Source organism: Lepisosteus platostomus, chromosome 14, assembly GCF_059453375.1.
Source record: "Lepisosteus platostomus isolate fLepPlt1 chromosome 14, fLepPlt1.hap1, whole genome shotgun sequence".
Classification (NCBI taxonomy): Eukaryota; Metazoa; Chordata; class Actinopteri; order Semionotiformes; family Lepisosteidae; genus Lepisosteus; species Lepisosteus platostomus.
The window spans coordinates 36,050,901-36,078,377 of NC_142624.1; the positions used below are offsets into that span (position 1 = coordinate 36,050,901).

At 35.0% G+C, this 27,477-nt stretch overlaps 1 protein-coding gene across 2 annotated transcripts in view; it reads right to left on the reverse strand.

Annotated features, from left to right (window-relative positions):
* dpp10 (dipeptidyl-peptidase 10 (non-functional)) overlaps nt 1-27,477 on the reverse strand; it is a 218,702-nt gene that overhangs the window by 14,067 nt on the left and 177,158 nt on the right. For both annotated transcript variants that reach the window (XM_088606022.1, XM_088606023.1), the window contains exons 6-9: nt 13,729-13,781; nt 13,435-13,516; nt 4,547-4,667; nt 310-464 (exon numbers count right to left, since the gene is read on the reverse strand). In XM_088606022.1, the coding sequence (XP_088462148.1) occupies nt 310-464; nt 4,547-4,667; nt 13,435-13,516; nt 13,729-13,781 (411 nt within the window). The remainder of the gene's footprint in view (nt 1-309; nt 465-4,546; nt 4,668-13,434; nt 13,517-13,728; nt 13,782-27,477) is intronic.

Genomic DNA, 27,477 nt, shown 5'->3' on the forward strand with positions numbered 1-27,477 from the left:
ACTGTCAAGGTTGGTGTTTTTGTGGAGACCATTCGAAAGAAAATCTATAAAATGAGGCTGTTATTTTAACACAGTAATGATTCGTAATGCGTTTAAAGAGAGAGAGTATACTTTGCAATCACAAGTTGTCAATGTCAACCAAAATAGAAGAGTACCCCTCTCACCCACAGACAAAAATGGAAAACTACACCCTTAATTCCCAACCCCACTCTATTTATTCTAATATTTAATCTGGAACAAACTTGCACCTACATTTTAGCTGATACATGCTCATGTTGGTCATTTTAATCAAGCAGAGTCATTCCCTACCTTAGGGTATGGGTATTGCTTTCCTCTGGGGTAAAGGCTGCCCGTAAAGTGAGGAAGGGCCATGTTAGATACCAGGGAATCATTAATCATCAGGAACGCCAACCGTTCTCCATCTGGGGACCACCAGTGGGCAATATGGGACTTCAAGATTTCCTCTGCAAACATATTTTTCAAATAAACATGAATCAGATGTAACACCAAAACAATGACAAAGCTTAATATTTGTTCATGGGGCTTCATCTCCTGGAAATGAAAACTCTGAATGTTTTGGCTTTCCTTAAGGCTCAGGTGTCTTCTTTTGTGCTTCTACTCTGGATGGGAAATATGAAAATAAAATATAATATTTAGAAGTCACTGATATACAATAAAAGCAATGACACAATGCAATAAGCTGTTTCCATTACAGCGATAAGAATTGCCTTTACCACTAGTGGGATTTAAAGCCTCAGATTGTATCACCCTTAGGAAAAAGTACTCAGTGGAAACACTGCACATGCAGAGCCCTGAGTGCCCTAGCAGAAAGGTACAAAGATCATCATCTACAGCAGTAGATGATTTTCCCAGGCAATGAAATGCAGGACTGTGTGCAGACCACTGTATAACCTGTAAATGCTCTGTTGATGGCTTACTCTATATCAGGCACATCTCCATCACAGTTATTCTGTCTATATTTAGAACTAGTTATGTAGAGTCTTACAACATGTTAAATTGCTGCAGTTGTTTAGAAGCTATGCAATAAATAAATTGGAATTTTAATGGGAATGGGTTGAACTTACAGTGCAGGTTCCAAAACCACACCACTTCGAGAAACGTTATTTAAGAATATTCCTGACTTGTACTTGTACATTGATCACATTCATCTCAGCTTTTTCCCACCTGCTTCATAATTTGATATGAATGCATAGCAATGCAAAGTATTTTTAGCAATATACTAGTCATACATATGGCTAGTCAAAACATTTTGTTATCTGACTCGAATTAAAATCTTAAGCTACGAACAGTGGGGTGCAAGTGCATTATTTTCCTTAATGTGCCTTATAATACCATAGTGTGGATACAGCAATCTGAGGTTTGAATGTCAGATACAGTACTTATACTTATGTGGACCATGAATGATGTTTCCATTATATCATTATTACACTGAAAACATTATGCATTCTGATAGAAAATTTAAGTGGAGAGGAATATCTATAATTCATCCTCTATGTAAGAGGGAATTATTCAACTGATAAGTCCTTTCACTCAGTGACAAAGGTAGTGGAGAAGTGTTTTTGTATTTAAAAATTAAATTGAAAAAAAGAATAGGTCAGATCTTACAATAAATACATTATAGACATATTGTACAACACCAAATTACCAGGAGCACAATGAAAAAAATGTCTGGCTTTAAAATATGTTATGCAAACTGAATGAATGTACTGGATGTACTGAATGACTGTGTTGTACTGAATCTACAACAAGGAAATACAATAAATATTTTTAATATTTTCCTGAAGTGAGTATTCTAAGATTTAGAATGAAACACTACAAAACAATCTATGAGAAACTCTAGAACTATATACAGTATACAAATATGAAGAAATCTGAAGTACTGTAAGTGTTCTGTGTATGGTCTATTCTACAGCCATTAGAATGTACCCATATACAGTATACAGTAATTATTCTGCTCTGAAGCAACATATAAAAATGTATTTAAATTCATTATGATAAAATATGATTTTATGACAAATGTAGAAACTATGGATAAGATAAATTGATTCTGTATTTTCTTGTCCCAATCTTTTAATTACTTAGATATAAAATATTACATACTATTATTATTGTAATTTTCATTTTTCATATAGAAAAGGTGAATAGAGAAGTGGAAACATTTCTAGACACCACTATGTGGGGCAATTTCATTTCATTTCATTAAACAACTTGTATTTAAATAAATAAAACCATATTTTAAAAATGAATAATGGATTAATTAAGTGTAATCTGGAGCATGCATTAGTCTGAGACACAATAAATTAATTAAAAACTGAGCCCTGTAATTAAAGTATAATTGACATATATTATTTAAAGTAAAATTAACATTTACTTCCTCGGGCTAGTACAGTATAGTACTTCTGTCATCTTCACATTAACTGCATACACACTGCATTTTGTGTGAAAAACATCTTTATTGTGATCACATTTACAGTAATTAAAACCACTCCTCTACTCTATATTTACTTGTTTTCATGCATTCATATGTAACCAAATTTGTTGCATTTTTAACTTATTGTTCCCTTGAAATTATACCCAAACATACTGGAAAAGTAGTGATATCTTTTTTTCCTTTTATACATACAGTAGAAATTGCAATTGGTAAAGTTTTGCTTTTCTTTGCACAAAGTAGAGTATACTGTATGTCTGAGTTACCTAAATAATGAAGGAATTTGCCTTGGATTAAATAATCTACTATTTTTATAAAAAATGAGCTGCAGCACAAAACCTTCGAAAAGTGAAGAAAACAAAGTAGAACCATCACTTTATTGAATTGTATACAGACAAATTCAGCATTACATTACCTAACTTACAATTCTAGAAAGTACTGCAAAGTTGTGAGAAACATTTGGAAACAATTGGAATTGTTATTTATTTGAAATTGATATCAGATTAATCTTTTGATTAATAACTAATATTTGATTTCACACAGATTGTGTGCTTTGTAAGTTATATTGTCAATGATAGCAAAACAATAAATGTTAGCATTAAAAAAACAGGATGATTATTTCTGAGGCTACACAGTGTTGATTCACCAGCTGTGAAAATCAATCACTTGAATGCAAGTTAAGATACAGGATACTTATATATTCCAGGATTTCTCTGCTTCCTCTTAAGAGGCTAATATGTTCACAGCATCCAGAAATTCAATCGACACAATTCCTTGGGATGCTGTTGGATAAAACGTTGAAAGGTTCTTTGCTAATGCATGACCCTGAAAGGTAGTATACTCACATTTAACGTGGGTTTTCAGAAAATAAAGCAATAACTCTTCCTACATTTCCCTGAGAGGTAGGAACAATTTACATTTTAATTTAAAAAATCAATCCATAATGCAGTTTCATTTTCATCTCAGTATGAATAGGTCTTGAGTCTATCAATGTCCACTTAGCATGAAATTTAATAGGTAAGAGAGAAAAAAAGCAAAAATCTTCTGAGAGTTTTTTTTTAGCATAAGACAAATTAATTTTCATTCTAACTATATGTTGGAGTCTTTATTTTTTCTGTGATGGTACTGCAGGTAACAGAGTTTTACATTACTAATAATAGTTTACTGATATGAAGTACAATTGGAGCAGCACCCTATGAAAGAAACAAAGGTCTTGTCTATATTGATAACACATAACCTCTTTAACCTTTAAGCAGAGGAAATTGAAAGGGTATGTTAATCAAAACATCTCCAACAGTATTCTGAAAGCCAGTTCCAGGGACAAAATTTATTGAGGACCAGGGATTATTAACATAATTTCTAAGATCAAGTTTATTTGGGACTGAAAATTCAAGGGTACTTCAGAATTGTGGAAAACCTAATTTATATAATGCAACCCACCTACGAGGCTGAAGCTTACTTTACACATTCATTTGGAAATTGGCTGGAATATAACATTTTATAACTTTAACTGCATACAAAATAAAATTGATCACATACTGTATAAAATAATTTATGAATTCTATCACTGAACAATAGACATTTTTCATATGTGAGCAATAATACAATGTTCTAATTCTTTGGGCATACAAGTACTGTAACAATCTTCTCTAAAGTACTGTATTTAATCCTAATTGTATCAGAAAGAAAATGACTGAAAACCAGCAAGGTCCATTATTCACAGCAGAAAAGCTGGAATGACTGGTATTTTGGAGACTGGTACATTATTTTCCTTTTCCTGATGTTTACCATACAGTATTTATCTACATTTCTATATCAGGTCCTTGAGCCTTGTCACCATGGATACTGACCTTCCCAGGTGATAAGCTAAATTGCAGAGATTCTTCCCATCTGCCTTTCAGTCCAGGCTATTGACACAAGAATCAGACTTATATCCTCTGAGTGCAGGTTACACCTTCAGGTTAGAGAGATGAATGCTGGGCCATTAGGATGCTAATTAAAAGCTTGCCTTAAGTCAGTAAAACCTAAGATTTAGAACATGGTTTTGACTTAACGAAACATGCTCAAAAGATTTTAGGACTTCATCTGTATACTTACCCTCATACAACCAATCTGCAATTCCATTGAAAATGACTCCTTCTTTTCCAGATAACGTAAGCCGCAATGAATTGCTTTTAACATCTGATTGGTAGTAGATGTTGTTTTCAAATATATAGATCTAAGGAACGGAAAGTAAACAAAGAGCAAGGGAATTAAAGATAAATACATGCATGTCTAGTTGTTTGGTGGTTATTAAGGCAGATGTTATTTATTAAGCACATTGTGTTCTTTCTGTTTGATACTCTCTAGTCTGGACAATGACAGCGTTTTGATGTCAGGTATTAATATTTTAAGTACTAAGCTCATGTAAATCATCACACATTTCTAGCCAATGAAAGGACAGAATTCATGCAAAATGTTTCTAAATTGTTTTGGATAGGATTGAGAATACTGTTATTGTAGGGTTTCCAGGAGGCGCAAGAGCAATACCTTTGTACTGTATGTGTGATGTTCAACCAGTGGACAGAGATGTACAGTACCATTCATAGTATGGAAACATTGACTTTGCAAGCCAGGTTCTGTTTAGCAGCTACCGTAACTGCTCTCTGCTAGCTTGGGAGCAAAGCCAAGACCTGGTAATGTGCACTTTTCTACTGCTTGTTTTTGTTCTTAAAATGAGCAACAATTCAGAATGGTTATTCGCATCTTCAGGTCTTTGTAGTCTTTGCAAGAAAGTACCACCAGCTGGGTGAACCAAGGACAGTAAGCAATAGTTAGCACTGACTACGGTATGCTGGCTTCAAAACAGGGTCGCTTTTGTAGATTTGCCAAAAGCAGAATTCAGCACTTCAAACACCAGCTGTCTGAAGCTTTTCTTATGTAAACAAGAATTGTTTCATCTCTTGTGATAAGCATATCTTCTGGTGCCAGTTATCCATATATAAGCCACCTGTAGTTTTCTAACCACGAAACAGAATTACTGAAATATTGTTTTAGAAATATACTGTAAGTACAAGGGAGTACAACAAATTATTATTCTTGCTTTAAGTAGTTCATAAAAGTAAAAGAAGCTAACGTCTGTGATATCAAATCTAATTTTCGAAACATATATAAATACTTAAACAAGCCCTGCAGTCACAATTTACTGTAAATGACTATCATTACGTTAAAACTAATATGTATGTTTATATATTTGAAAAGATCTTTAAATGATCACATTTATCTTAAAGCATACAGGCCTGTCCAATCCTAGTCATAGAGGTGCTGGTATCTCTGCAGATGGTCTATGTCTCTATAAAGTACAGCAGCACTTGAAGCATTTGAATAAAAAGCTGCAGAAACAAACAATCCTCTACGACCTCAGTTGGATAGCCCTGATCAAATACAAGACATTTGTCATTCATCTGATTGTTGCTAGTAGTTTCCTGGTGATGGAATATGAAATTAAAAATGTACTGTATCATAATCACAAGTTAGTAATAAAATCAACTTGAAGGATACACAATGTACTTTACAGAATAAGATATTATATGTTCATTTATTTGGATCTAGCTGTTGTAAAATTCAGTAGCTTTCATAAAACACCCCAGAACACAATTCATGGGAGATTTGTTTCTGAAAACCATCTTCAAAAAGCTTTTCTAAAAGTTAAGATTCATCAGTCAGATTTCAGAAGCTAAGCAAGGCTGAGCCTGGTCAGTGCTGAGATGGAGGCCTCTAGGAAAAATCAGGTTACTGTTGCAAGTAGTGTTGGGGGACCAGTTGGTGGCGATCTTTCCTCCAGATCAAAATTTCTAAATAAAGGCCTCGGGAGAGTGACTTGGAGATACTGTAGAAGGTTCTATCCTTGCAAAATAATATTACACTACATAGTCATTAAAGGCCCTATACCTTGTTTGTAAAAGCAGGGGTATTGCATTTCAAGCACTAAATTAGGTACTGTAGTTGTCCACCTATATACTGTATGTAATGTGCTTTGGGATCCCTTGGGATGCATGGAATTATTATAATGAGTGTTACATGTTTTAAATAGCATGTACAGTAGAAGAAGAAACTATGAAAACATATTTATTTGCTTTCTCTTATTCTTAAAATTTTCTAATAATTTTAAGTATTTATGTGTAGCATATTACATCACATGTAGAAGAATAAACATGAATACTAAAACCCACATTGTGATGTAAAAAAGTAAAAACAACAATAATAATACCCTTTTAAAAAGAAATTGTCAAAACCCTCAGGATGGTTATGCTGGTATTTTAGATTACATAGCATTTTTAATTAGATAATTAAAGTACCTCTTTCTGGTCTTAAGGGAGGATTTTATTATTAAGTTGTTAGGTTTGCACCAGGGCTTAGTAATTAGCATTTAGTAATTACTTCAAGACTGAAATCTAGGAGCTACAGCCAAGAAGTGTCAATGGTTTTGATAACGCAATCAATCTGCTTAGGGGAATCTTCATACACTACACTTCCACTCAATGAATATTTTTATTTCCCTCAAAGATCTTTACTCCCATGTCAAAGCAACATGAAGAACCACACAAATATTCCCTTTTGAATATTGAAAAAATGACTGAAGGGCTTCAATTAACACCATGAAATCACAACATCTCAGGACAAAGTAAAGGTCATGTTTAGCTGAGGTAGCACAGGCTTTTAAAACTTTCATGCTTAAGAAACCCCAGAGGTTCTAAGTCTGAATAAAATCAGGCATCACTGCAGAACATGGTTTCACTAAATAAGTGCAGACAATTTGATTTGTGTGAGGAGATGTGTGGTTCTTAAGTGCAGCCAGATGTCCATTTCTAATTACGCCCTGAACATGAAAAGGCAGTTACATCTGAACATGATTCAATTTGATAAACTGAGATTTGTAGGATTCCTAGCATAATTTAGTACACTATTGCCAGATTGGTCTTTTTCCTTTGTCCCCATGTTTGGAATTTTGGGTTTAATGTTCAACTGGGGATCAAATATCAATGTAAGCGCCCTGTATAACGAGTGTCTTACACGTAGACCATTGTTTTATCTTCAGATTGAACCAGAAAATGCATTCTGGGCAGTCAAAAAGCTGAATTTCATCATGGTTGATTTTTAATTTGGAGGGATATTGTGACCATGTACACAATTTGTCAATCCTTGTATTTCTTTTCCTAGTCTACAGAACCCCAAGGTCAATGTTGCACTCTGTACTGTACTTTGTAAAGCATGCCCCACTGAGGGGGAGTTATGTACTGTATCATCACTGGACAAAGAGGTAGGAACTTATCCAACCCAATAGTGCAAACTGCACATCAAGAAAAACCTGTTTTAGGCTGATGATTCTACAAAATACATCTTTGCTTTCAATCCAATGTAATTTTTCTTGTGTAACAGAGTATTTCCATCTTGAAGAAGGACGATAAAATATATCTACGAATCATCTAAGACTTGAGTGTCAATTCGGCTCTATGTGTGGACCTTTTAAAGTTTGAACTGTGCTATCCTGTAAAATTTCATTGATGCTGAAGGCCAACAAATCAATATGTCTACATTTTTTAGCTTCACATCTAAATTCAGTCACTCTGAATTATGGAGATTCATGTCAATCAGCTCTTGCTTTTCACAACACTGAGAGATGGAACAACCTAAAGATTTTAACTTTTTTAAAATATAGCTATACTGAGCACCAAAACAAACTTACAGTAACTCTTAGAATGAAAAATTACATATTTTTGTAAAAGGTTCATTTTATTTTTACTGAACACACAGGATCTAGGTACTGTAAATTAATTGTACTGACTAAGTTTTGTCATCAACAGGATTAATCAACTGGGGCTCTATTGTGAAAGAACTACAAGTACATATACTGTAGGTTAGTAGATGATGTGGCCACCATTGAAAGCAATACAAGCTGTACTGTACATCAGGAACAACGCATGCTTTGCACCATTTTGCAGGTGCTGTTATGTGGGATACTGTGTTTTCACTGGTCTCAGAGTGCTACGTACATGCCACCTATCATCCCAGGTCACCCTTCAGATAGGGTTCAACTCTGACATCCACTGATACATGAGCAGTATGCGAACAAGTGTTGATCTGCTGGAATGTTGTCACGTCATGAGCAGTACACAGGAAGGGGAGCAAGTGAGGACTTGAATAATGTATAGCTATGCTGTCTGGTTACCATTGATTAATACGAATGCTGTTTTGCAGTGACAAGACACTCCTGTCCAGACCATCAGACTTGGTCATCCCCTTTGATCTTGGAGAGGTGTTGAGAACTGAGGTACCCTGAAGATGGCTCAATGCTGACAGACTGAGTCTGGCTGTAAAGCCCCCAGATGGACAGCAACAGTGCTGTAAGTCCAGACTTTAAAATACTGATGGCATAAAGGTGTAGTTCTCTTGTTTAAAGGGGCATATTGGTCATTTTTATCTCTTAATTTTCACCAGGTGTGACATCCAACACATTAAATCAGCTCATCATCTGTGCCCAATCATCTCTCTCACTAATGAGGTGAATTAGTGCTTATGCAACAGTCACAGTATGTAAAAGTCGCTTAAGCATATCACTATTACTAATGGGTGGTCAGTTAATCAAAAGGATACCAAAAACATGGAATCAATATTCAAAATACATTGTTTTCCTGAAAACACATATTACCTTGCAAAAGTATTCACTTCCTTTCAATAAAGCCTCATTTTCAAGAATTCCAAGTGATGTACAGTACAGTACAGTATGGATATGTTTTAAAGTGAAATCAGAACTTGAGATCTCAATCTGAATACTTCAATGTACGAAAAATGTCCAGTGACAAAATCCAAAACTAAAATACAGTATGTCGATTATAAGTATTAACTCCCCTGAGTCAGTACTTGGTGGAAGCATCTTTGGCAGCAACTGCAGCTGGAAGTTATTTTTCACCCATTCTTCTTTGTCAAGTAGTGCACTCTCTGTCAAGTTGGATGATATATACACAGGTCTGTGTATATTCATCCATCTATTTTTGAATTATTTTATTCAATACAGGTCACAAGGGAGCTGGTGCCCATCATATTTGTACTGTATATTTCATGTGCAATGAAAGAAAATGGGACACGATTATGAGGGGTGAATACTTTTCCAATGCCCAATGCATCTTTACAATGCATGACAAAAATGATTCTTTACAGCATCTGGTGCCTAAATCTACAGAAAGCTACAGATGCTTTCTCTTAAGTTATCAAAGTAAGAGCAGGATCAAATTAATAATATAATTATTCTATATGCATAAGCAATTATTTTTGATTTTTTACAATATGTGACACAAAAGCTAAATCTGCAGGGATCCTGCGTGAACACTTTTTTACTCTATGCACAAAACATTAAACGTAGAGACAAATGTTTTTGTACATACAGTATTAACCAAAGTGGATTCTCCATTCTCGGCAGTGTCTCATGCACACAGACTTCAATGCTCTGAGCAACCTGAGGTTATGTTAAACATGTCAGACTTGGGCATGCCCTCAAACTAAGTAAAAAAACCCTACTTTTATTTGAGTTGTAATGACATACAGTAACAACAAATATACTTCCACATCACATACAGCTTCTAGGAAATAGCTATTTAAATTCTATGAATGGATTTTGCTTGGACCATACAGTGCATTTATCTTGGATTGGACATGTAGAACAACATATTACTACTTTATATTTTTCAATTCCCTTCCAGCTGATTTTAGATAGTGCCATTGAATACCAAATTCATTGAAATAGTAATTGATGAAATAAGGCTTAGTCATTTACCAGACTAAAGGTAAAATAAGACACTGTAATGTAAAATAACAAGGAAATGTAATATTGATAGTCTTAGTAATTTTTCTTCTTCAACATGGAAATATGCGATCGTTTAAGAAACATTATATTTTTGTGAAAAAATAGTAAAAAGACGGTTTCATTGACATGCTTTACCTGTATGTTGAGTACACTTGTACTCAAAACATTTATTGTACTGTAGGTAAAAATATTGTGGAAGTTTTATTTATAAAGAAACATCTCACCAAAGGTAAGGGTGAAATAAATTGGATTGAAAATGGAAAACTAAAAAACAAAAATATAACATCACATTATGTTATTTACATACTCTTATATTTTCATTCACGGCTGAAGACATACTGTAATAATGTAACTTTCAAACAACAATTAATATGAGTTTGGTCATTTTGTAGGTTGAATTAACATAGTATCATATTCGACTTGAGTTTCCAAAGTTCCTCTCATTTTGGTGTTGTCTCGCTAGTCTTGGGGCTAGATTTGTTTTTTTCAAAAGGAATGATCGTTCGTGAACTGCACTGCTCAGTTTCCCAGCATGATTTATGGTTTAGTAAAGCTGTTATTTCCTAAATTGTTGCATGGCCTGCACCGTTTTGTGACAGGACTTTCAAGGGTCTCCCATAGACGTGCATGCACTCAATTTAGAGGTAACACAGGTACTGCGCAGATCATAAATTAATATTACGGTATGTCATAACACCTGTCATCCCAGGCCACCCTTCAGATAGGGTTCAACTCTGACATCCATGGCAATAACTGTCTCACAAAAAAGGAAAGTGCTGGGGAACAACATAGCAAATACAAGTTGCAATCCATATTAGCACTTGGATATCAATCAGTCCTGATGCCATCTTCAGTGCAAGCAATTTCTTAAAAGTGAAATGCTAAAGCAGCCCGAACGCTTCAAGCAAGATCACGTCTTCTTTCATAAAAAAAACAATAAAAAAAAACATCTTCTTTTCTGTTGTTGTTAAGTCATATGATCCTTCCACTTAGTTGGGGTAACTATCTGAACTGATTAACTCAGACAATCTAACAGATGTTCTATTATCTAATATGGGGTGGGATGGGTTGTCAGCCTTGCACCCTTGGCACCATAAGTGGGATATGAACCCATTACCCTGAGATTCTGAGTCTCATGTGCTACCAACAGAGCTAGTCAGGGCCCTCATACTGTATATACAGTAACAGATTATTTATCTGTATATTAGAGAATATGCCACTAGCTTGCATTTCTAAAGTGATTCCCTTAAATGAATGACAATAAAATAGTTGATACAGTTATACCCCTGACATGTAACAATAATATATAATTAAATTTATTTTAGAGATAATAATGCTTTTTATATTTTTACACTTTCAACCATTTAATGTGACCTTTGCAGGTTTTTCTGCAATGTAACTGTTTCTCAATTTTACATTACAGACACATCAAATTGCTCATACTGTATAGCCCCTGCAATCAACATACAGTACTGTAAGTGATGAAATGTGATTTGCTTTTCTGCACGTATCTGGATGCACATTATTTTACATACACTGTTCAAATAGACCTCATACAGATTACGAAAACATTACTTCTGGTGGATTTATCTGTGCACTGTTTTGGTTGAACACATGGGCTTCATTGCCAAGTAAATTTATACAAAGAAATTACTGTATGTCACCTTGAATTCTATGCACATGTTGTACATGTGGTTCAATTTTGTTATTTATACAGACTGTGCTGTTCCACAACAGTGCTTTCCAAATAATCCTCACATCTGTCATCCTCAGTCCTATCATCGTAGTAATAGTTTACTAATGGACGTGGCATGATTTATGCTTAAATAAAAGACAATAAACGTGTATAATTTAGACAAGAGTTTTCCTAAATGTTATAGCCTGTTTATTGTCAACAAAGGACCAGTTTTTCTAATACAGAAAAATGACACAGAGAGGTCAATGACACCTACATCATAACACATTTTCTTGTTCTTACAGCATTGCTGATGGTGATCTAAAGGTATTTAGAGATTTTGCTCGAGACGTGTGCCCCTTTGGGGCTTTTTTTCCTCTCTAAAATTTAGAGTCACGATATATGTGTTATAAACCACCCAACATTGAATAGAAAATTGTGGTCATTGTGTCACCAGAAGCTGAGATAGATCTGGATGATTAGCTGCAACCCTTCCCACAGTGGTGTCCCTGCCTGAGGAAACCCAGTTAGACGGTGACATGACCTACAGTAGGCTCCAACCCACGACTACAGAAATCAGTGTCAAATAATCTACCCAGTTAAGCTTACAGATGGAATGCAACGAGGAAGAGATGCCATCCTACTGTATACATAAAAGCTTAGTGTCCACAGAGTTCAACAGTGAATCATGGTCTAGAGCTTGGTTGTCCCACCTGTCGTGCTTTTGGGCTTTCATTCTCATTCTGGTCTTAAATTACATCATCTTAATTATTGTCCTAACCAGAGCAGTTTAACAGCTTATACTGTGCCAGCTCTTTAGGTGTCAGAGACATGCAAACCCTGTAGCCACTTCAAGCCTTCAGGAAGAGGAGTGATGCCAGTTCTTGAGTAAACTTATGTGGGTTTTCTTTATCACTCTAATGTCAGGCTCATCCATGGTAAAAAGTGTTAAAATGGGCGCTGCCACTCTTTATCATTTGTTAAGTCCATGTGCTTTGCCTATAGTAAAACAATAACGTGCTAAAGCCTGAGGTTTAGAGATATTTCTGTGTAAAAAATAATATATTCCAACGTCTTTCTGTTCTCTTTTTCAAGTTGTCTTCTCTGGATTGCAGTTTATGGGTGAAAAGTTCAGGGTGATTCTTCCCACCCTGAGTGTATTCCATTAGGATTGTCCAAGTTACACTGTATCTTTGACTGCCAGTGTGCAAATACATGCAAAACATTTTAAGTCATGGAAATGCACAGCAGTACATCAGCCAGAGCACAGAGGTCAAGAGAGAAATGTATGAATTTGCATGCAGGGGTCCAAACTGCTATATACTATACTGTATACATATTGCAAAGGCAGCACTAATTGGAGAGAAGAGGGTAAATGCACTCACAACCTGCTGTTCATGCCAAATTCTGGGTAAAAAGTGTTACTTTCTGTTGGAATTCAGTTGTTATAGAGAGAAGCTTAAATCTTACCAGTTGTTGTCCCTGAACTCCCCAGGCAGCATGCTGTAACACAGAATCAGAGACCTCTGGAGGGTTCAACTCCAAGACTTCCCTTGAAAATAAATGTTACAAATGATATTACACTATCTATAGACTTCTCAGCCCCACTGAGAAATCTCATGTCTGGTTGAGCAAAAACTGCAATGTGCAATTGCACTGAGAATGCAATAAAGCATACTTAATGTTAATTGTTCACACTGTTTTATCATCCAGCAACAAACTGTTAATCAGGCCATCAGAACAAGTACTGTACAGTCCTCTTACCTCGAAAGAATGTTGTAAATAGAATATGATGCTGTGTATGAATGTCGGTACACCTAAAACAGAAAAAAGAAAAAAAAAGAATTACTATTGTTTTTCATAAGATGTTACAAAAAAAACTATCCCTGTATGAAAGTATTGTTTGGAATTGTATTACTGGAATTGTACCACTGTGGAGCCAGTTGTCCACGCTATAGTATATCTGCCAAGGGGAAAGACATGGTTAGACAGGCTGCTACAGGATGAAAAGCTAGGATACAAATGCAAATTGCATATAAAGTAGAGTCCAGCCATGTCTGGGAGCTGAAAAACAAGGCTTGAAACCCAGCAGTGTAGCATGTGCCCTGCCTCCTGCCTGGATATCTAGGGAGAATCTACCCAAATGCATTATGGTATTATGACTATAATTCATCTTAAAGACATACTGTATTATATAGATATATTATAATTCATTCACTCTGAATTTCCTAATCAAACATTTCCTATACAAACAATATGAAGTACCTTTTAAATACCTTTACATTAAGAAAAGACAATCCAAAACAGTTCATTACATTTGATAATTCTCAATGTGAATGGATATTATTTTGTGTTCACCACGCAGTGATGTAATGACTCAATCTCTATTGGAAGCAACAGGGATTTTTGGATACGTGTTTTCCACTCTGATTCCCTTCCATTAAATATTACAAACCCAATACTCAATGGTGGGTTTCCACAGAAAGAACCAAGATTCATGTAAACAAGCCACCTTAAAGCACTGGGTTAGAAATGTTCAACTGGCAGGTGGGTTAAGGTTCTGATGCAGGTACAGTAGTTGTTGTGAAATAGTGTATCACTTGTCTGCCTGGTCTGCTGTGCAGTGGGACTGCTGGTGCACAATGGCTGTTGTAGGTCTCCCAGTTGCGAATGCAATTGGTCCCTGCTGTACTTTATGCAAATGCCATGGTATGAAAAGCACTGTACTTATACAAGTAAATTAATTTAGATTATTTCTGCTTAGCTCCATTGACATGACCAATCCACAGCAAGGAAGGACACTTCTGGGGAACCCTTGATATGGCAGCTTGACACAGTAAACAATTACAACCATCCTACTTAATTCTATAAAGAAATTACACTTGGGGAAACTAGGCTACTGTATATCCCAGTTGCCTAGGATTTGTAGAACCTAAGATGTATTTACTTGCTTTGCAGATGTGGGGATGCCTTGGCAACACAATGATTACATCTGATTAGCATAGCTTATATTTTATTTTGCAATTAATATGTTCACGCATTCCCAGGTTAATTTTTGAATTTCATTACGTTCCTTAGTTTTCAGCTTGATTATTATAGCTTTAAGACTAATCATTGTTGAAAACTGCTGTGAGGCTTTCTAATAAAAATGAGCAAAGGCTAAAATAAATAAAATGGTGATCTCTGACACAAAGTTATTCTGAGGGACTCGGAACATTTAACTTATCTATTGAAATAGAAGGTGATTAATGCAATTTTCTTGGTTGCCTTTAAATGTTCTCCTTGTCAGAAAGGCAAACACATCTGTCATTAACATAATGTACTTGCAAAACAGATCAAAGTAATGTACAGTATGTCGTTGTTACAGTATATACAGTAAGAACATAAGAAATGTTACAAATAAGAAGAGGTCATTCAATAATCCATCTTGCTTGTATGGTAGTTAATAGCTATTTGATCCAAGCATCTCATTCAGCCATTTGTTGAAGAAAGCCAGATTATCTACATCATGGTTGGACAACATGTACTGTAGCACCCATCCATAAAAAGGGAGAAAACCCTGAATCAAGTGAATAAAGACCCAATAGAATTACTTATTATCCTGATCTGGGGTTTCTAACATCCTTTTCTACCTGTTCTTGTAATTAATTCTAGACCATTTCTTTATCTGGATTTTTCATTTATTTTATAAAGTGCTTTCTTTCTCCTTTATTTTTAATTGTCTTATTAAATTGAAAAAAGAATAGACTCGAAAGCCACCCACCTACAGTATGAAATATGTATGATAATACAAAACTGCTGTAAGAGTATCTGGTATTGAAAAACACCACTATTAGAAAAGATCTGTACTCTAAAACATCTTCAACTCAAGCTACAAAGGACAAACAATAAGCTTTCAGTTCTGTTTACAATCCATTTTGTTTGTATTCAAATGTATGATTTAAATGCAGCAGATATTTTCATGAAGGTTACAGCTCAATCACAGTAGAGCCACAGAAGGGCAGAATAGAATAATTTGATCATTGAATAGAGTTAATTGTATTAGTTCAAATATACATTAAAGAATAAAGGTTGCTGTATCAATATACAGGCACATACTGAATACTGTAGACAATTGTGTGGGCACACATACTGTAACTACTGTGATCAGACTTCTAAATTCTAAATTAACCTCTCAGTGCTACTGAACTCCTATGTGGAGCTTGAACAGAAGTAGAAAAAAATGGGCAAAGTCTTCTATAAAGTCTTCAAAGATTTCTATAGTTGGAATGGTGTTATTTCTTCATCTCTAAGAAAATGGACCAGAGAGACCTTCAGCCTCACTGATTTTCTAAGCCCAGGAGAAAAAGCTCAAGAAGGTTTCAAAGCAGTTTCTCTCCTATCTCTTGAACCCTTATACATCTGGTCATATTACACAAGAGACCTCTTATCTAAACGATAATACAGCAATTCACCAAGAAAAATAGCATTGTGATGTCCTCATTCTGCTACAGAAAATGACATTTCTATTTTGATATATATACAGTATATAATAACTTATACATTATCTTAATACAGTATATAAATTATCATGTTTGTACCACAGTTTAATGTTCACACCACATTTAAAACAGATCCATAAGGTCCTCAATTAAAAAAATAATAATTACAAATTGAGATCATGCTTTGCGATACAAATTTGTATTCTAAATTTAACTGAAATAATATGCTTGTATTTAATGTCCACTATTGCATGACGTTTGAAAAAGCAAGTGACATGGAGGTCTTTGATTATTATCTAAACGTATTAATACATACTACTAACTTAATTTATCTACCTACAATTATATCACTGTGTGAGAAAAAAACGAGGCTTTCCCAGCACTAAATCCAATGTCTCTGACCTTGTACTGTACGTGTGCCTCTGTGATGGCACTCACTGAGAGCTGTATTGTTTACTACAATTACTATATAAACCACAGTTACTGTACATGTGATCTTTTATTTTTAAATTGATAGTAAAGGATAAAAAATCTTGCTGATGATGGATTTTGTATTGTATTGTATTATCGACAGAATAACAATCATATGCTTTCTCCTTATAATTTCCACAATGTTAGTTTTAATTGTTAATTTATACAAAGGACAGAACAGATTGGTATAATCACGAGCATGGTATTACACATATAATATGAAGAAAGAATATTTAAAAAACTAGCAACAGTATGCAATCATTAATTAACATTTATGAGTTACTTGGCCAATTCATCCATCAATCTTCTAACCTCTTCTTCCAATTTTGGGTTGCAGGAGACCCCGATCCTATCTCAGCAAGCTATGGGCACAAGACAGGATACACCCTGGACAGTGACGTCCCCAGTTTCTTCATGTAATACCTTTATTAAAAATTTAAAAGGTCATTTTACTTATATCATTGTCAAACTATGGTAAAAACATAGAGGGCCATATACTGTAGAGTACTCATATATCATTAAAGTCATTAATAGTTCATTAAGGCCTCCCTTCATTAAGAGAACATGAATAAATTAAGAATGAATCATAATACCCTCACAATGGTAAAATGCTGCTCAATTTTAAAAAATCATTATGATGAATGTACTTTAATTTAATTGTGTACACATAACATCAGAGTGACATCTCTTGTTTCAAAAGTGTGGGAAGTGATTTGTGTGGCATGTAAGACTTTAAAATCTAGTCAAATGCCTAGTAACACTGTAAGAACAACTGAGCAGCTCAATATACTGTACTATAAAATGTTAAATATTAAACCTGACCAGTCTATTTTCCAATTTAATTTTAATATATGTTACCTCATCACATTTTGGAGTTTGGTTATTCATAATTAAGAAATATGCATTTTTAATGTTTGAAAAAAATGTCTGAAGTGTTGAGTGTTTGCTCACGCCATTATCCTTGGTGAGGTCCCTGTCAGTATGCTGTGCTGTATTCTAGACCCTCAGCTCCACCTCTTCAGAAGCACGTCATCTCTTGCTGTACAAAATATAAGAGAACTGTGTAATCGACGTCTCTCGTCTTTTTTGTTTAGTTCTCATATACAGTACAGTACTATGTACAGCAAGAGAGAAAGGTTACTTCTGGAAGGGTAATGATAAAGCTGTGAATAGCATCCTGAGAGTCATTTCACTCAAGGATATGTTGTGAGCAAATTGAATGTGATCATTCCAGGCTTCTGACAAGTTTTTTTACCGTAAGCATTAGAAATTGAGCTCTACAACATGATCAAGAAGCCAAACAGCACTGAATATTAGCAGTAGAAAGTGAATGGAGTGGTCAGTGTTGACATTTAAAGTACAGCATGAAAGGTTTGGATGTTATTTGTCCTTTAATGAAAGGATAAAAAGGAAGCTTCGGTATTTTCATTTTTGAGCACAAGTGTAATACAGGACTTCTTAACCTTGGTGCTGGGGCTGCACTTTACTGAAACAACCAGTGGCTTGTTTGGGACTGTTTGTTTCCTAAGCTGGTGATCTCAAGTTCTCATGAAACCCAATAGTTCAAAGGCCACCTCCTATGCGTTTAGAAACCGAAAATGGTTAAAGAGTTCAAAATTAATCCTTTTATTAGGGCTTATCATTGTGGTTGAATTATCTAAACCAGAAACCAGCAGGTGTGGTAGTCCATGGTACAAGGCATGGGAATCCCTCGTGTAGCACCCTTACTTTCCTGCTCTTATTTATACTTTTACTGAACTGCAATACACACATTTATTACTATTTTTCCTGTCACAAAAGGTGCTGTAGCTTCTTTATTAAGGAAGCTTACGCTCGGTAAGCTCAAATTCAGAAACTGGAGAATTACTCCTTTATTTTAGAGTTGTTTCATTTTTCCATTGATTGCCCGGAATCCTATGTATTAGAGGAGCATTTTTAATGATGTACCTTCCTCAAGGGTTCACCCTCCAACCCAGACTCCAGAGCATTAACACTGCTCCATGTTGCCACCTAACCACACTCTAAACAGAAAAATTGGACTATGCACACACAAACTTTGAGAAACATCATCGCAAATTCCAATTGATTAAGTTTGAAGAAAGTTCAAGTTATTCAAGAAAAAAGTCTGCTTCCTGTATATTTGCTTGCTTACAGTATATTCTTCGTGCCATGTAGCATTAATTTATAGCTATCATTAACATTATCCTACTTATTATGCACTAATTAGTTAGAACATTAGGTCTATTATTAGTAGCCATTTAACAAACTTTGACACTGTGGTGCCATTAATAGCGATTTGCATTAAACCTAGGACATCCGTCTGCAACAGTGCTGATGAAATGAACACATAGCGAGACCTGTTGGCCTTAGAACTTTACAATATGGTCATTCCTGAGCTACAGTACACATCCAGAGCTAATAACCCTGAAATGACACAGCAATTTTCCCACTGTCCTTCAAAACTTCAAAGTGTTCACAACCCAAGCTTGTTTCAGAACCTAGCAAATAAAATCACATTCCGCAAAACAAGTCCAATAGCAGCATTACCTTTGTTATGTATTGAAAATAAATATACACAAATAACCAATATATTTAAATATACACAAATAACCACATAAGATTTCACATTAATGGGACAAAAATGTATATACAGTACCATATTTAAGTGAAGAAGCATTTAAACACATTAAAATTGCTTTCTCTATATTTTTCAACATTTTTTTTCAATAATTACATTGGGTTTCTAGTCTTTTATTAAGTACAATGGTAGCATCTAAGCTTCCTGCAATTCACAGTGTGCATGGGGACCAGTGATTATACATCCTGGCAGTGAAGGCAAGCTATCTTGGAAATAATGATGAAAACATGAACCCATTCTTCTCACAAGAAAATAGAGTTTGTTACCCTAAAAATGGATATTGAAAATTCTAAGCAAGAAAATCTTTAAGCAAGCAGATTTTAAAATAAAATAGGTATAATATAACTACCTTGCTTTAAATACAATTTAAATGCATTTTACTACTTGACACTATAAAAATGTCACAAACATAAAATACCTAAGGTTGGGTTTATACTTGTAATTATTGCTAGCAGTATTTTTTAATAAATGTGAGTAAAACACTGAGCAAGCTCATTTTGCAAAATTTATCATACAGAATGTCTGTATTATTTATTTTCACAGTGCAGATTATTTTAAAAGCCCTCTTTGTCAGTTTTATCGTTTTTTAAAGTGAACTGACAAAACGTTTACCAGCAATTCCAAAAGCCTTGCAGTATGTAAAAAATTAATGGCAGACGAGATCGTTTTGTATCATCAAACACAAAGTAAAGCAACGCTTTACATAAAACAGGCTGGATGACAAAGCTGAAAAACACGTTTAAGGAAAAGGTGTCATGTGTTTTTAATCCTGCAATTCTGTCGGAAAATCTAAATGGAAAAGACTGGCATTTATTGGCCTTTGTGTAGCTGCTTTAGATTTTCTGTTTTTTGGTGCATTTTTCTCCCCCTTTGTCTTTTAGAACTACAATGTTTTCTATAAAGCATGCAACAGAAAAAGGTTTGGATGCCGTGTTGTTGCTGGAAGTTATCTCATTTTTGCATATTAATTGAAAAGCACATCCCTGTGGCGAAATAAAAATAAAATGTTTTGTGCCATGCACACACACATAAAGGTTAATTGAGTGGAATCTGTGTGTCAACAGGTGCTCACAATGGGTTGTTTCAGATTATTAAATGATCAAGCAGTGAATTCTAAAAAGAAACACGTTAAATCACCCAATGAGGTGCCAAAGTGAGTGTTGAAGTTATTGCCAAGCAGAAGTAAGTTTCTGGGAGCTTGAATAATATATTATCTCCAGCATGACGGAACAAGTTGGTCTGAAAGATGATTATTGTAGCCTGCTAATAGACTCATGGTAAATCTTGGTTTCATTTTTAGACAAAATGACAAATCTGACAGAGAAGAGTTCTGCTGAGGACACACTGCTTAGTTTGACACACATTCCTAGCAGTTTCAACTGGACTAAGTGTGTAGGTTTTACAAACATTTAAAACTTTTTTTTTAGTTTTTGTATGACTGCTAGGAAAACAAAATGGGGAAACATTTAGAATACAAGTGCTTTGAAGCATTTTCAGACATTGAACGTAATATATAATGTATAGTTGAAAGATATTATTGTAAAGGAACAAGTAATAGGTTTATTCCATGCTGAAAAAAAGAAGAAAGAGAACACAATGTTTCGGCCGTGGAGCCTTCTTCAGGTGTTCTCCTGAACAAGTTCTCCTGAACAAGTAATAGGAATGAACCTATTACTTGTTCCTTTGCAGCCTACACATGCTGACGCAGCTACCCACCTGATACAGTATTATTGTAATACTAAAATAATATACTGTACACGTCTTTAACCAGTCAGTCTAATACAGTATATTAACTAATACTAGGCAAGTATTGAACTAACAACGGATGTTTACTATGAGGTGCCGTTAAAGCCATTATTCAAACTTTACCTCTCATACACACACAAATTTCTCTCACACACACAAATTGCTCTGCATTTTACCTCCAATGCTCCTACACTCTCCATTTTACCTCTTGCATACACACAAAATGCTCTCACATTCACTAGTTTTACCTCGCACATACACATAAAGCACTCCTTCACAGTGTGAACATGAGAGACAAAACTAGTTAATGTGAGTGCATTTTATGTGTATGTGAGACATAAAACTAATTAAGCTTTTTGTGCGTGTATGTGAGAGGAAAAAATGGAGAGTGAGGAACCATCTTACATGTGTAAGAGGTGAATTATGGCCCAATCTAGGCGGTCCGTCTAAATGGCACAATGTGATTGGCTGAGAAAATTTACCAACAGGCTTTCTCATTTTCTGCTATGCTTCAAGATGGAGGAAAGAAATCAAGCTCAACCGCAACAAGCACTAAGTCAAGCTGTAGCTTTTATTAATAACACCTTAGCCACACCAGAAGCAATAGCTACATTGTCATTGGCTACGGCGCCAGCTATGAGTGTTCTTCCATCAACGCAGCACGCAACCACCGAAGCCATAAAACTAGTGAATGTGAGAGTGTTTTCTGTGTGTCAGAGATAAAACTAGTGAATGTGAGAGCGTTTTCTGTGTGTGTCAGAGATAAAACTTGTGATTTTGAGAACGTTTTCTGTGTGTCAGAGATAAAACTAGTGAATGGGAGAACGTTTTCTGTGTGTGTCAGAGATAAAACTAGTGAATGTGAGAGCGTTTTCTGTGTGTATTAGAGGTAAAACTAGTGAATGTGAGAGCGTTTTCTGTGTGTGTCAGAGATAAAACTAGTGAATGTGAGACTGTTTTCTGTGTGTATTAGAGGTAAAACTAGTGAATGTGAGAGCGTTTCCTGTGTGTGTCAGAGGTAAAACTAGTGAATGTGAGAGCGTTTTCTGTGTGTGTCAGAGGTAAAACTAGTGAATGTGAGAACGTTTTCTGTGTGTGTCAGAGATAAAACTAGTGAATTTGAGAACGTTTTCTGTGTGTGTCAGAGATAAAACTAGTGAATGTGAGAGCGTTTTCTGTGTGTGTCAGAGGTAAAACTAGTGAATGTGAGAGCGTTTTCTGTGTGTGTCAGAGGTAAAACTAGTGAATGTGAGAGCGTTTTCTGTGTGTGTCAGAGATAAAACTAGTGAATGTGAGAACGTTTTCTGTGTGTCAGAAATAAAACTAGTGAATGTGAGAACGTTTTCTGTGTGTCAGAGATAAAACTAGTGAATGTGAGAGCGTTTTCTGTGTGTATTAGAGGTAAAACTAGTGAATGTGAGAGCGTTTTCTGTGTGTCAGAGATAAAACTAGTGAATGTGAGAGCGTTTTCTGTGTGTATTAGAGGTAAAACTAGTGATTGTGAGAGCATTTTCTGTGTGTGTCAGAGGTAAAACTAATGAATGTGAGAGTGTTTTCTGTGTATGTGAGAGGTAAAATTGAGAGTGTGAGAGCATTTTGTGTGTATTTAAGAGCAATCGGTGTGTGTATGAGAGGTAAACTTTGAATAATGGCCTAAACGGCACCTCATAATTTACTATGTTTTATATGTTTTAAAAAAACAAGAAAATGTAGGTCTCATTTCATTTTTTAAAATCGTATTTTAGCAATTGGAAGAGAAATCTCACCTTTCAGTACCATATATAAACAACATCACATTTTTCTAAAATAGTTCAACCTAAATTTATTGTATTATGAACCAGACTTGTTTATCAGTGACCTAAATTAAGGAGACTATAAGGTGATATACATACAGTAGTATGCTGTTGCTAGAAACTTTACAACACAATGCCTGTCCAGTAAATTAAATGTTTCTGTTCTGGAAATAACAAACAACAGTCATATATAAAACTAATACACGAAGTAGCACAAATAGCTCTTCCAATCTACATTAATATGCTCAATTTGTTGCCTTCAGGATTAAGTACATTATCCACAACTCATCAAGAAACAAAAACATTTTGCTACAGCTCACCACAGAGAACTGTGACGAATGCCCTGGAGCATGCAGGCCGACACTATTCATTTTGATTTGTAAACTAGGCAACTGACAGAATGTTAAATTTCATAGTGCGATGCATGACAGATTCCAGATTCAATCAGCAGTGGCAGAAACAGCAAGGCTAACTCATGTAGAGAAACTGGTAAAGAATACACAAAACATGGAAATTAGGATATGTTGCATTTTATGATCATTATACGGTCCAGTAAAAGATAATACTGTACATGGATTCAGTGGCCATTTTACTCTGGTCTTCACTTTGGGTTTATCTGCTCTCCAGAGGTTAAGAAGCTACATTTTACCCATTTTTGCATGTCTTATTCAATTGATTCAGTGCTTACAATTTGCTTCAGTTAAGTTCCTTTATCATTATTTTCTAAAGTGACCACAGGAATGATAAATGTCACTAAGATCTCCTGTAAATTAAAGTGACAATGCCATCTTATTTTCCACATCATATGTGTTTTTATCGTACTGTAAGTCAGTTTGCAATCAACTTCTTTTTTTTTACCATGTGCTTTATAAGAGCAACCCTGGGAAATATCTTCAAGACACACAGCATTGGATCAAGTTCCTAAATCCTTTACTTTAATAGTTCGATCCAGAGAGTGAGCAGGCTTGGACAACACTCTGTGATAAATGGTTTCATTTTGCCTTCAGTGTCACAGAGCATGCTGTCTTGATGGAAATGCATCTTAACTTCTCAGAACTGTGAACTCAGTGTAATTTTTTTAACAATCCTGCATGTCCAGATAACACTTGGAATCCAGCTATATCTTCAGACAAGGCCTGTGACAAGGGTAGTATGCACACTTTAATTCCCTTCCCTAGACAGAACTGTGAATGAAAGGCGACATTTGTAATGTGACTGAAATTTGAATTTCTTTATTGATTAGGAATTGTTTCTGTCATCGAGTGCACAGTGTACAAGAAAGGTTATTCCAAACACTGGCTCTAAAATCCAAATCATACAATTATCACCTTTTTTTCTTGATTCTGAAAACTCAAATCATACAAATCATAAACATTTCAGAATAAGAGTATTTATTTCTTCCAGCTGGGCACATAAAATGTTTGACGCATACTGTGTTTTTTTTTTCCTTACAAAGAATTCTTTTTTCAATGGACCTCATGGATGAATTAATTTTTGCCAGTGGTGATGAATATGTTTCTTATACCAATCAGGGAGTGCTGCAGAAGCATTCACAGTTCCTGTCTACAAGCAGATAATCAGGAGGTCAAAGCACTTTATCATAGATAATTAATCAGACTCAAATGTGTTGTTTAATGTGATGTGTTAGAAGTGTCTAGTCGAATCCAATTAGAATTGTGTTTTACATTCTAGTTTTTGCCATCTCCTAATTTGATTAGGATTTACTTGTAGATAGGCTGTTTTGTATGTGATTTTTTTCAAATGTTTCAGACTGAGTATTTACCTCAAAGTTACCTTTAACTAGTTCTCATTTGGAGAGTCCTTATTGTACATACACGTGATTAATGCGTGGAAAAATATCTATAATTTTCATTACACACTGAAAAGGTATACGAGAATGGTTTTTATCTTCTGAAAGGCCATCACAGTTCAAGAATAATTGCGATTTTGCAATTGGTGTGAATGTGTCGGTGTTTGTGTCTGTATCTGCCCTGCGATAGACTGCCGTGGCACACGTGGCTTGCTGGGATAGGCTCTGGCTCTCCTGCAAGCCTGTATTGCATAAAGTGTTTAGGAAACGGATGGATGATTAAGTCAACAAAATCCCAAAAGAGAAGCAACATATTAAGATGAATGTTTGATTTATGCTGTTCTTTTAAAACCCCCCCTAAGAAATAATTAGAAAATAAAAGCACATAAATAAGAGAAAATGGCAAGTAGGGTATTAAAAAGCAACCACAAAGCCTGCAGCAAACCTGCCTGATTATGTCTTTCTTTCGGAGACCTCTTCTTTCCTCCTTCACAAATGTATGATGGGGAGGTGGGCTCAAAAGTTGATTTTATCTGGGCAGCACTATACAGATTAAAGTTAAATATATCCACCTCCCTTAACACTCCTTTATGAATATAAAGGATAGATGAGTGGAAATCCATCTATAGAAAGTACAGTTGAAAGCAATCATGTGTTAAAGTCCTTTTTTTGTCTGCCTGTGGTAGGAAATGGGAACATACATTATTGATCAGAAGCTCAATTTGTGTGAAAAGGTCACCCACAATGGACTATTGATTAAAAATGTGTTTTTTAACTTGACATTAAGTACATATTTCTTGATCTTGAGAGCACTCTTTTTTCTTTTCTTCTTCTAAAGTAATGTTAGGAGAAGAAAGGAATTTTAAATGACTGATTTGGGCTATAAACAATGACTACACAGCAAATGTTTGGCTCACATACATCCGTATATATCCATCCATCCTCTTTCTAACCACTTTATCCAACTCACTCAGGAGCAACAGGCATATACTGTATATGAAAGTGTAAATCTTAGAAGTGAAAGAAACTGTAGTTACAATTAAAGACATTGGTCATTTTAATAGTACATGAATTATAATATTCTCTGCAGAGGTTATAGTTTTATCTTGTTTTCCCAAAACTGGACAGCAGAAGTGTATTTCACTGTCACTGAATTGTACGTTGCATCATCTCATCATAATTCATTAACCCCTCAAGTGATTAAACTCCTTTTGATTTGCAGATCTTAAAATGGACAATTTGAATGTATTTTTCCACAAGACATGCCTTGAATCCAGATTAATATTATCATAACGCATAACACACAAATCATTCTTAATTGGTTTTTCATTAATGAAGTAGAAATTCATTGAATCCAATGTAGGGCATTCAGTTTCTGTCTTCCAAGAGCATGTTAGGAATCCACTGGCATTTTGTCCATTATAATAGAACAGCAAGCTGACAAAAAAAATATTTTATCAAGGCAAATATTTTACTGTAAAAGCATCATTTAGAAATATATTTACAGTAAGTCAGACAAAGTCTTATTAAGACTTTAAAGAGTTAATAAGATCATGAAACATGTTGATAATTAAAAGTGAAATTAGATTTATATATTATAACACTGCATTAATATACTGTACAGAAACTGTAAACTGTAAAGTTTCAGCTTTATTTGTAAGCACTGAATGGAATAGGGGTCATTTAATAACCGTCAAGATGAAATATAAAAAGAACCACACAATACTTACAAAAATCTCATTTAATAAAATGTAATTAATTGTGTGTACTGTATGTACTTACAGAATGTAATTAATTTGCTTCAGGTCTAATGTAAGTGCATCACTGGCTATTCTTTGAGCTCTTACAATGAATTAATTCCATCAAGACAAACAAGCTAAAGAAAGCTGTTCAAAGTATTATATGTTATTCAGGAACAATTTATGGTTTGGAGAATTTCATGAAAAGACTTTGTGTGGTTTAGCTACTGAAATATTAGCCTTTTTCTGAAATGAATGGAAGGTCAAGAAAATATTTCAAAAGGCCTGCAGACTAATATGGATTGTTTAGATGTTCTTAATACATCCTGGAATAAAAGCCATTTTGCTTGCTAGCCCTTGCAACCTGACATTTCATTCAAAGCTACAAGACCCATTTGTGAAAAGCTAGAATAGTGATAGGAATAAGGTTGACCTAATAAAATAAGAGGTAACAGGTTTTGCCCCTGCATGATTAAGACATGATTAAGACTGAGATACCTTGGAACAACTTAATATTGGCTACTGTTTTGTGTTTTTAGTATTACATCCCTCTTGTTGTTCACCATTCTGGTTGCATTTTGTGTGAAACATGTTTCAATCAACAGGATCGACATACTGTATTATTAAGCAGCATTACAGTTCAATGAAAACCAATGGAATTGCATTCCCCATTTGGCTGACACATTTTGAGAATGAGATCACCATCAGGATGTCATCTAAATTGAGGAACATGCTCTCCTTCTTTACCTTTGTTTTCTAGCAGGCTGTTTACACGTAGAGCATGAAGGATGACAAGTGTTTGACGTACAGTCTTGAAAACTGTTGTTATTTGGGA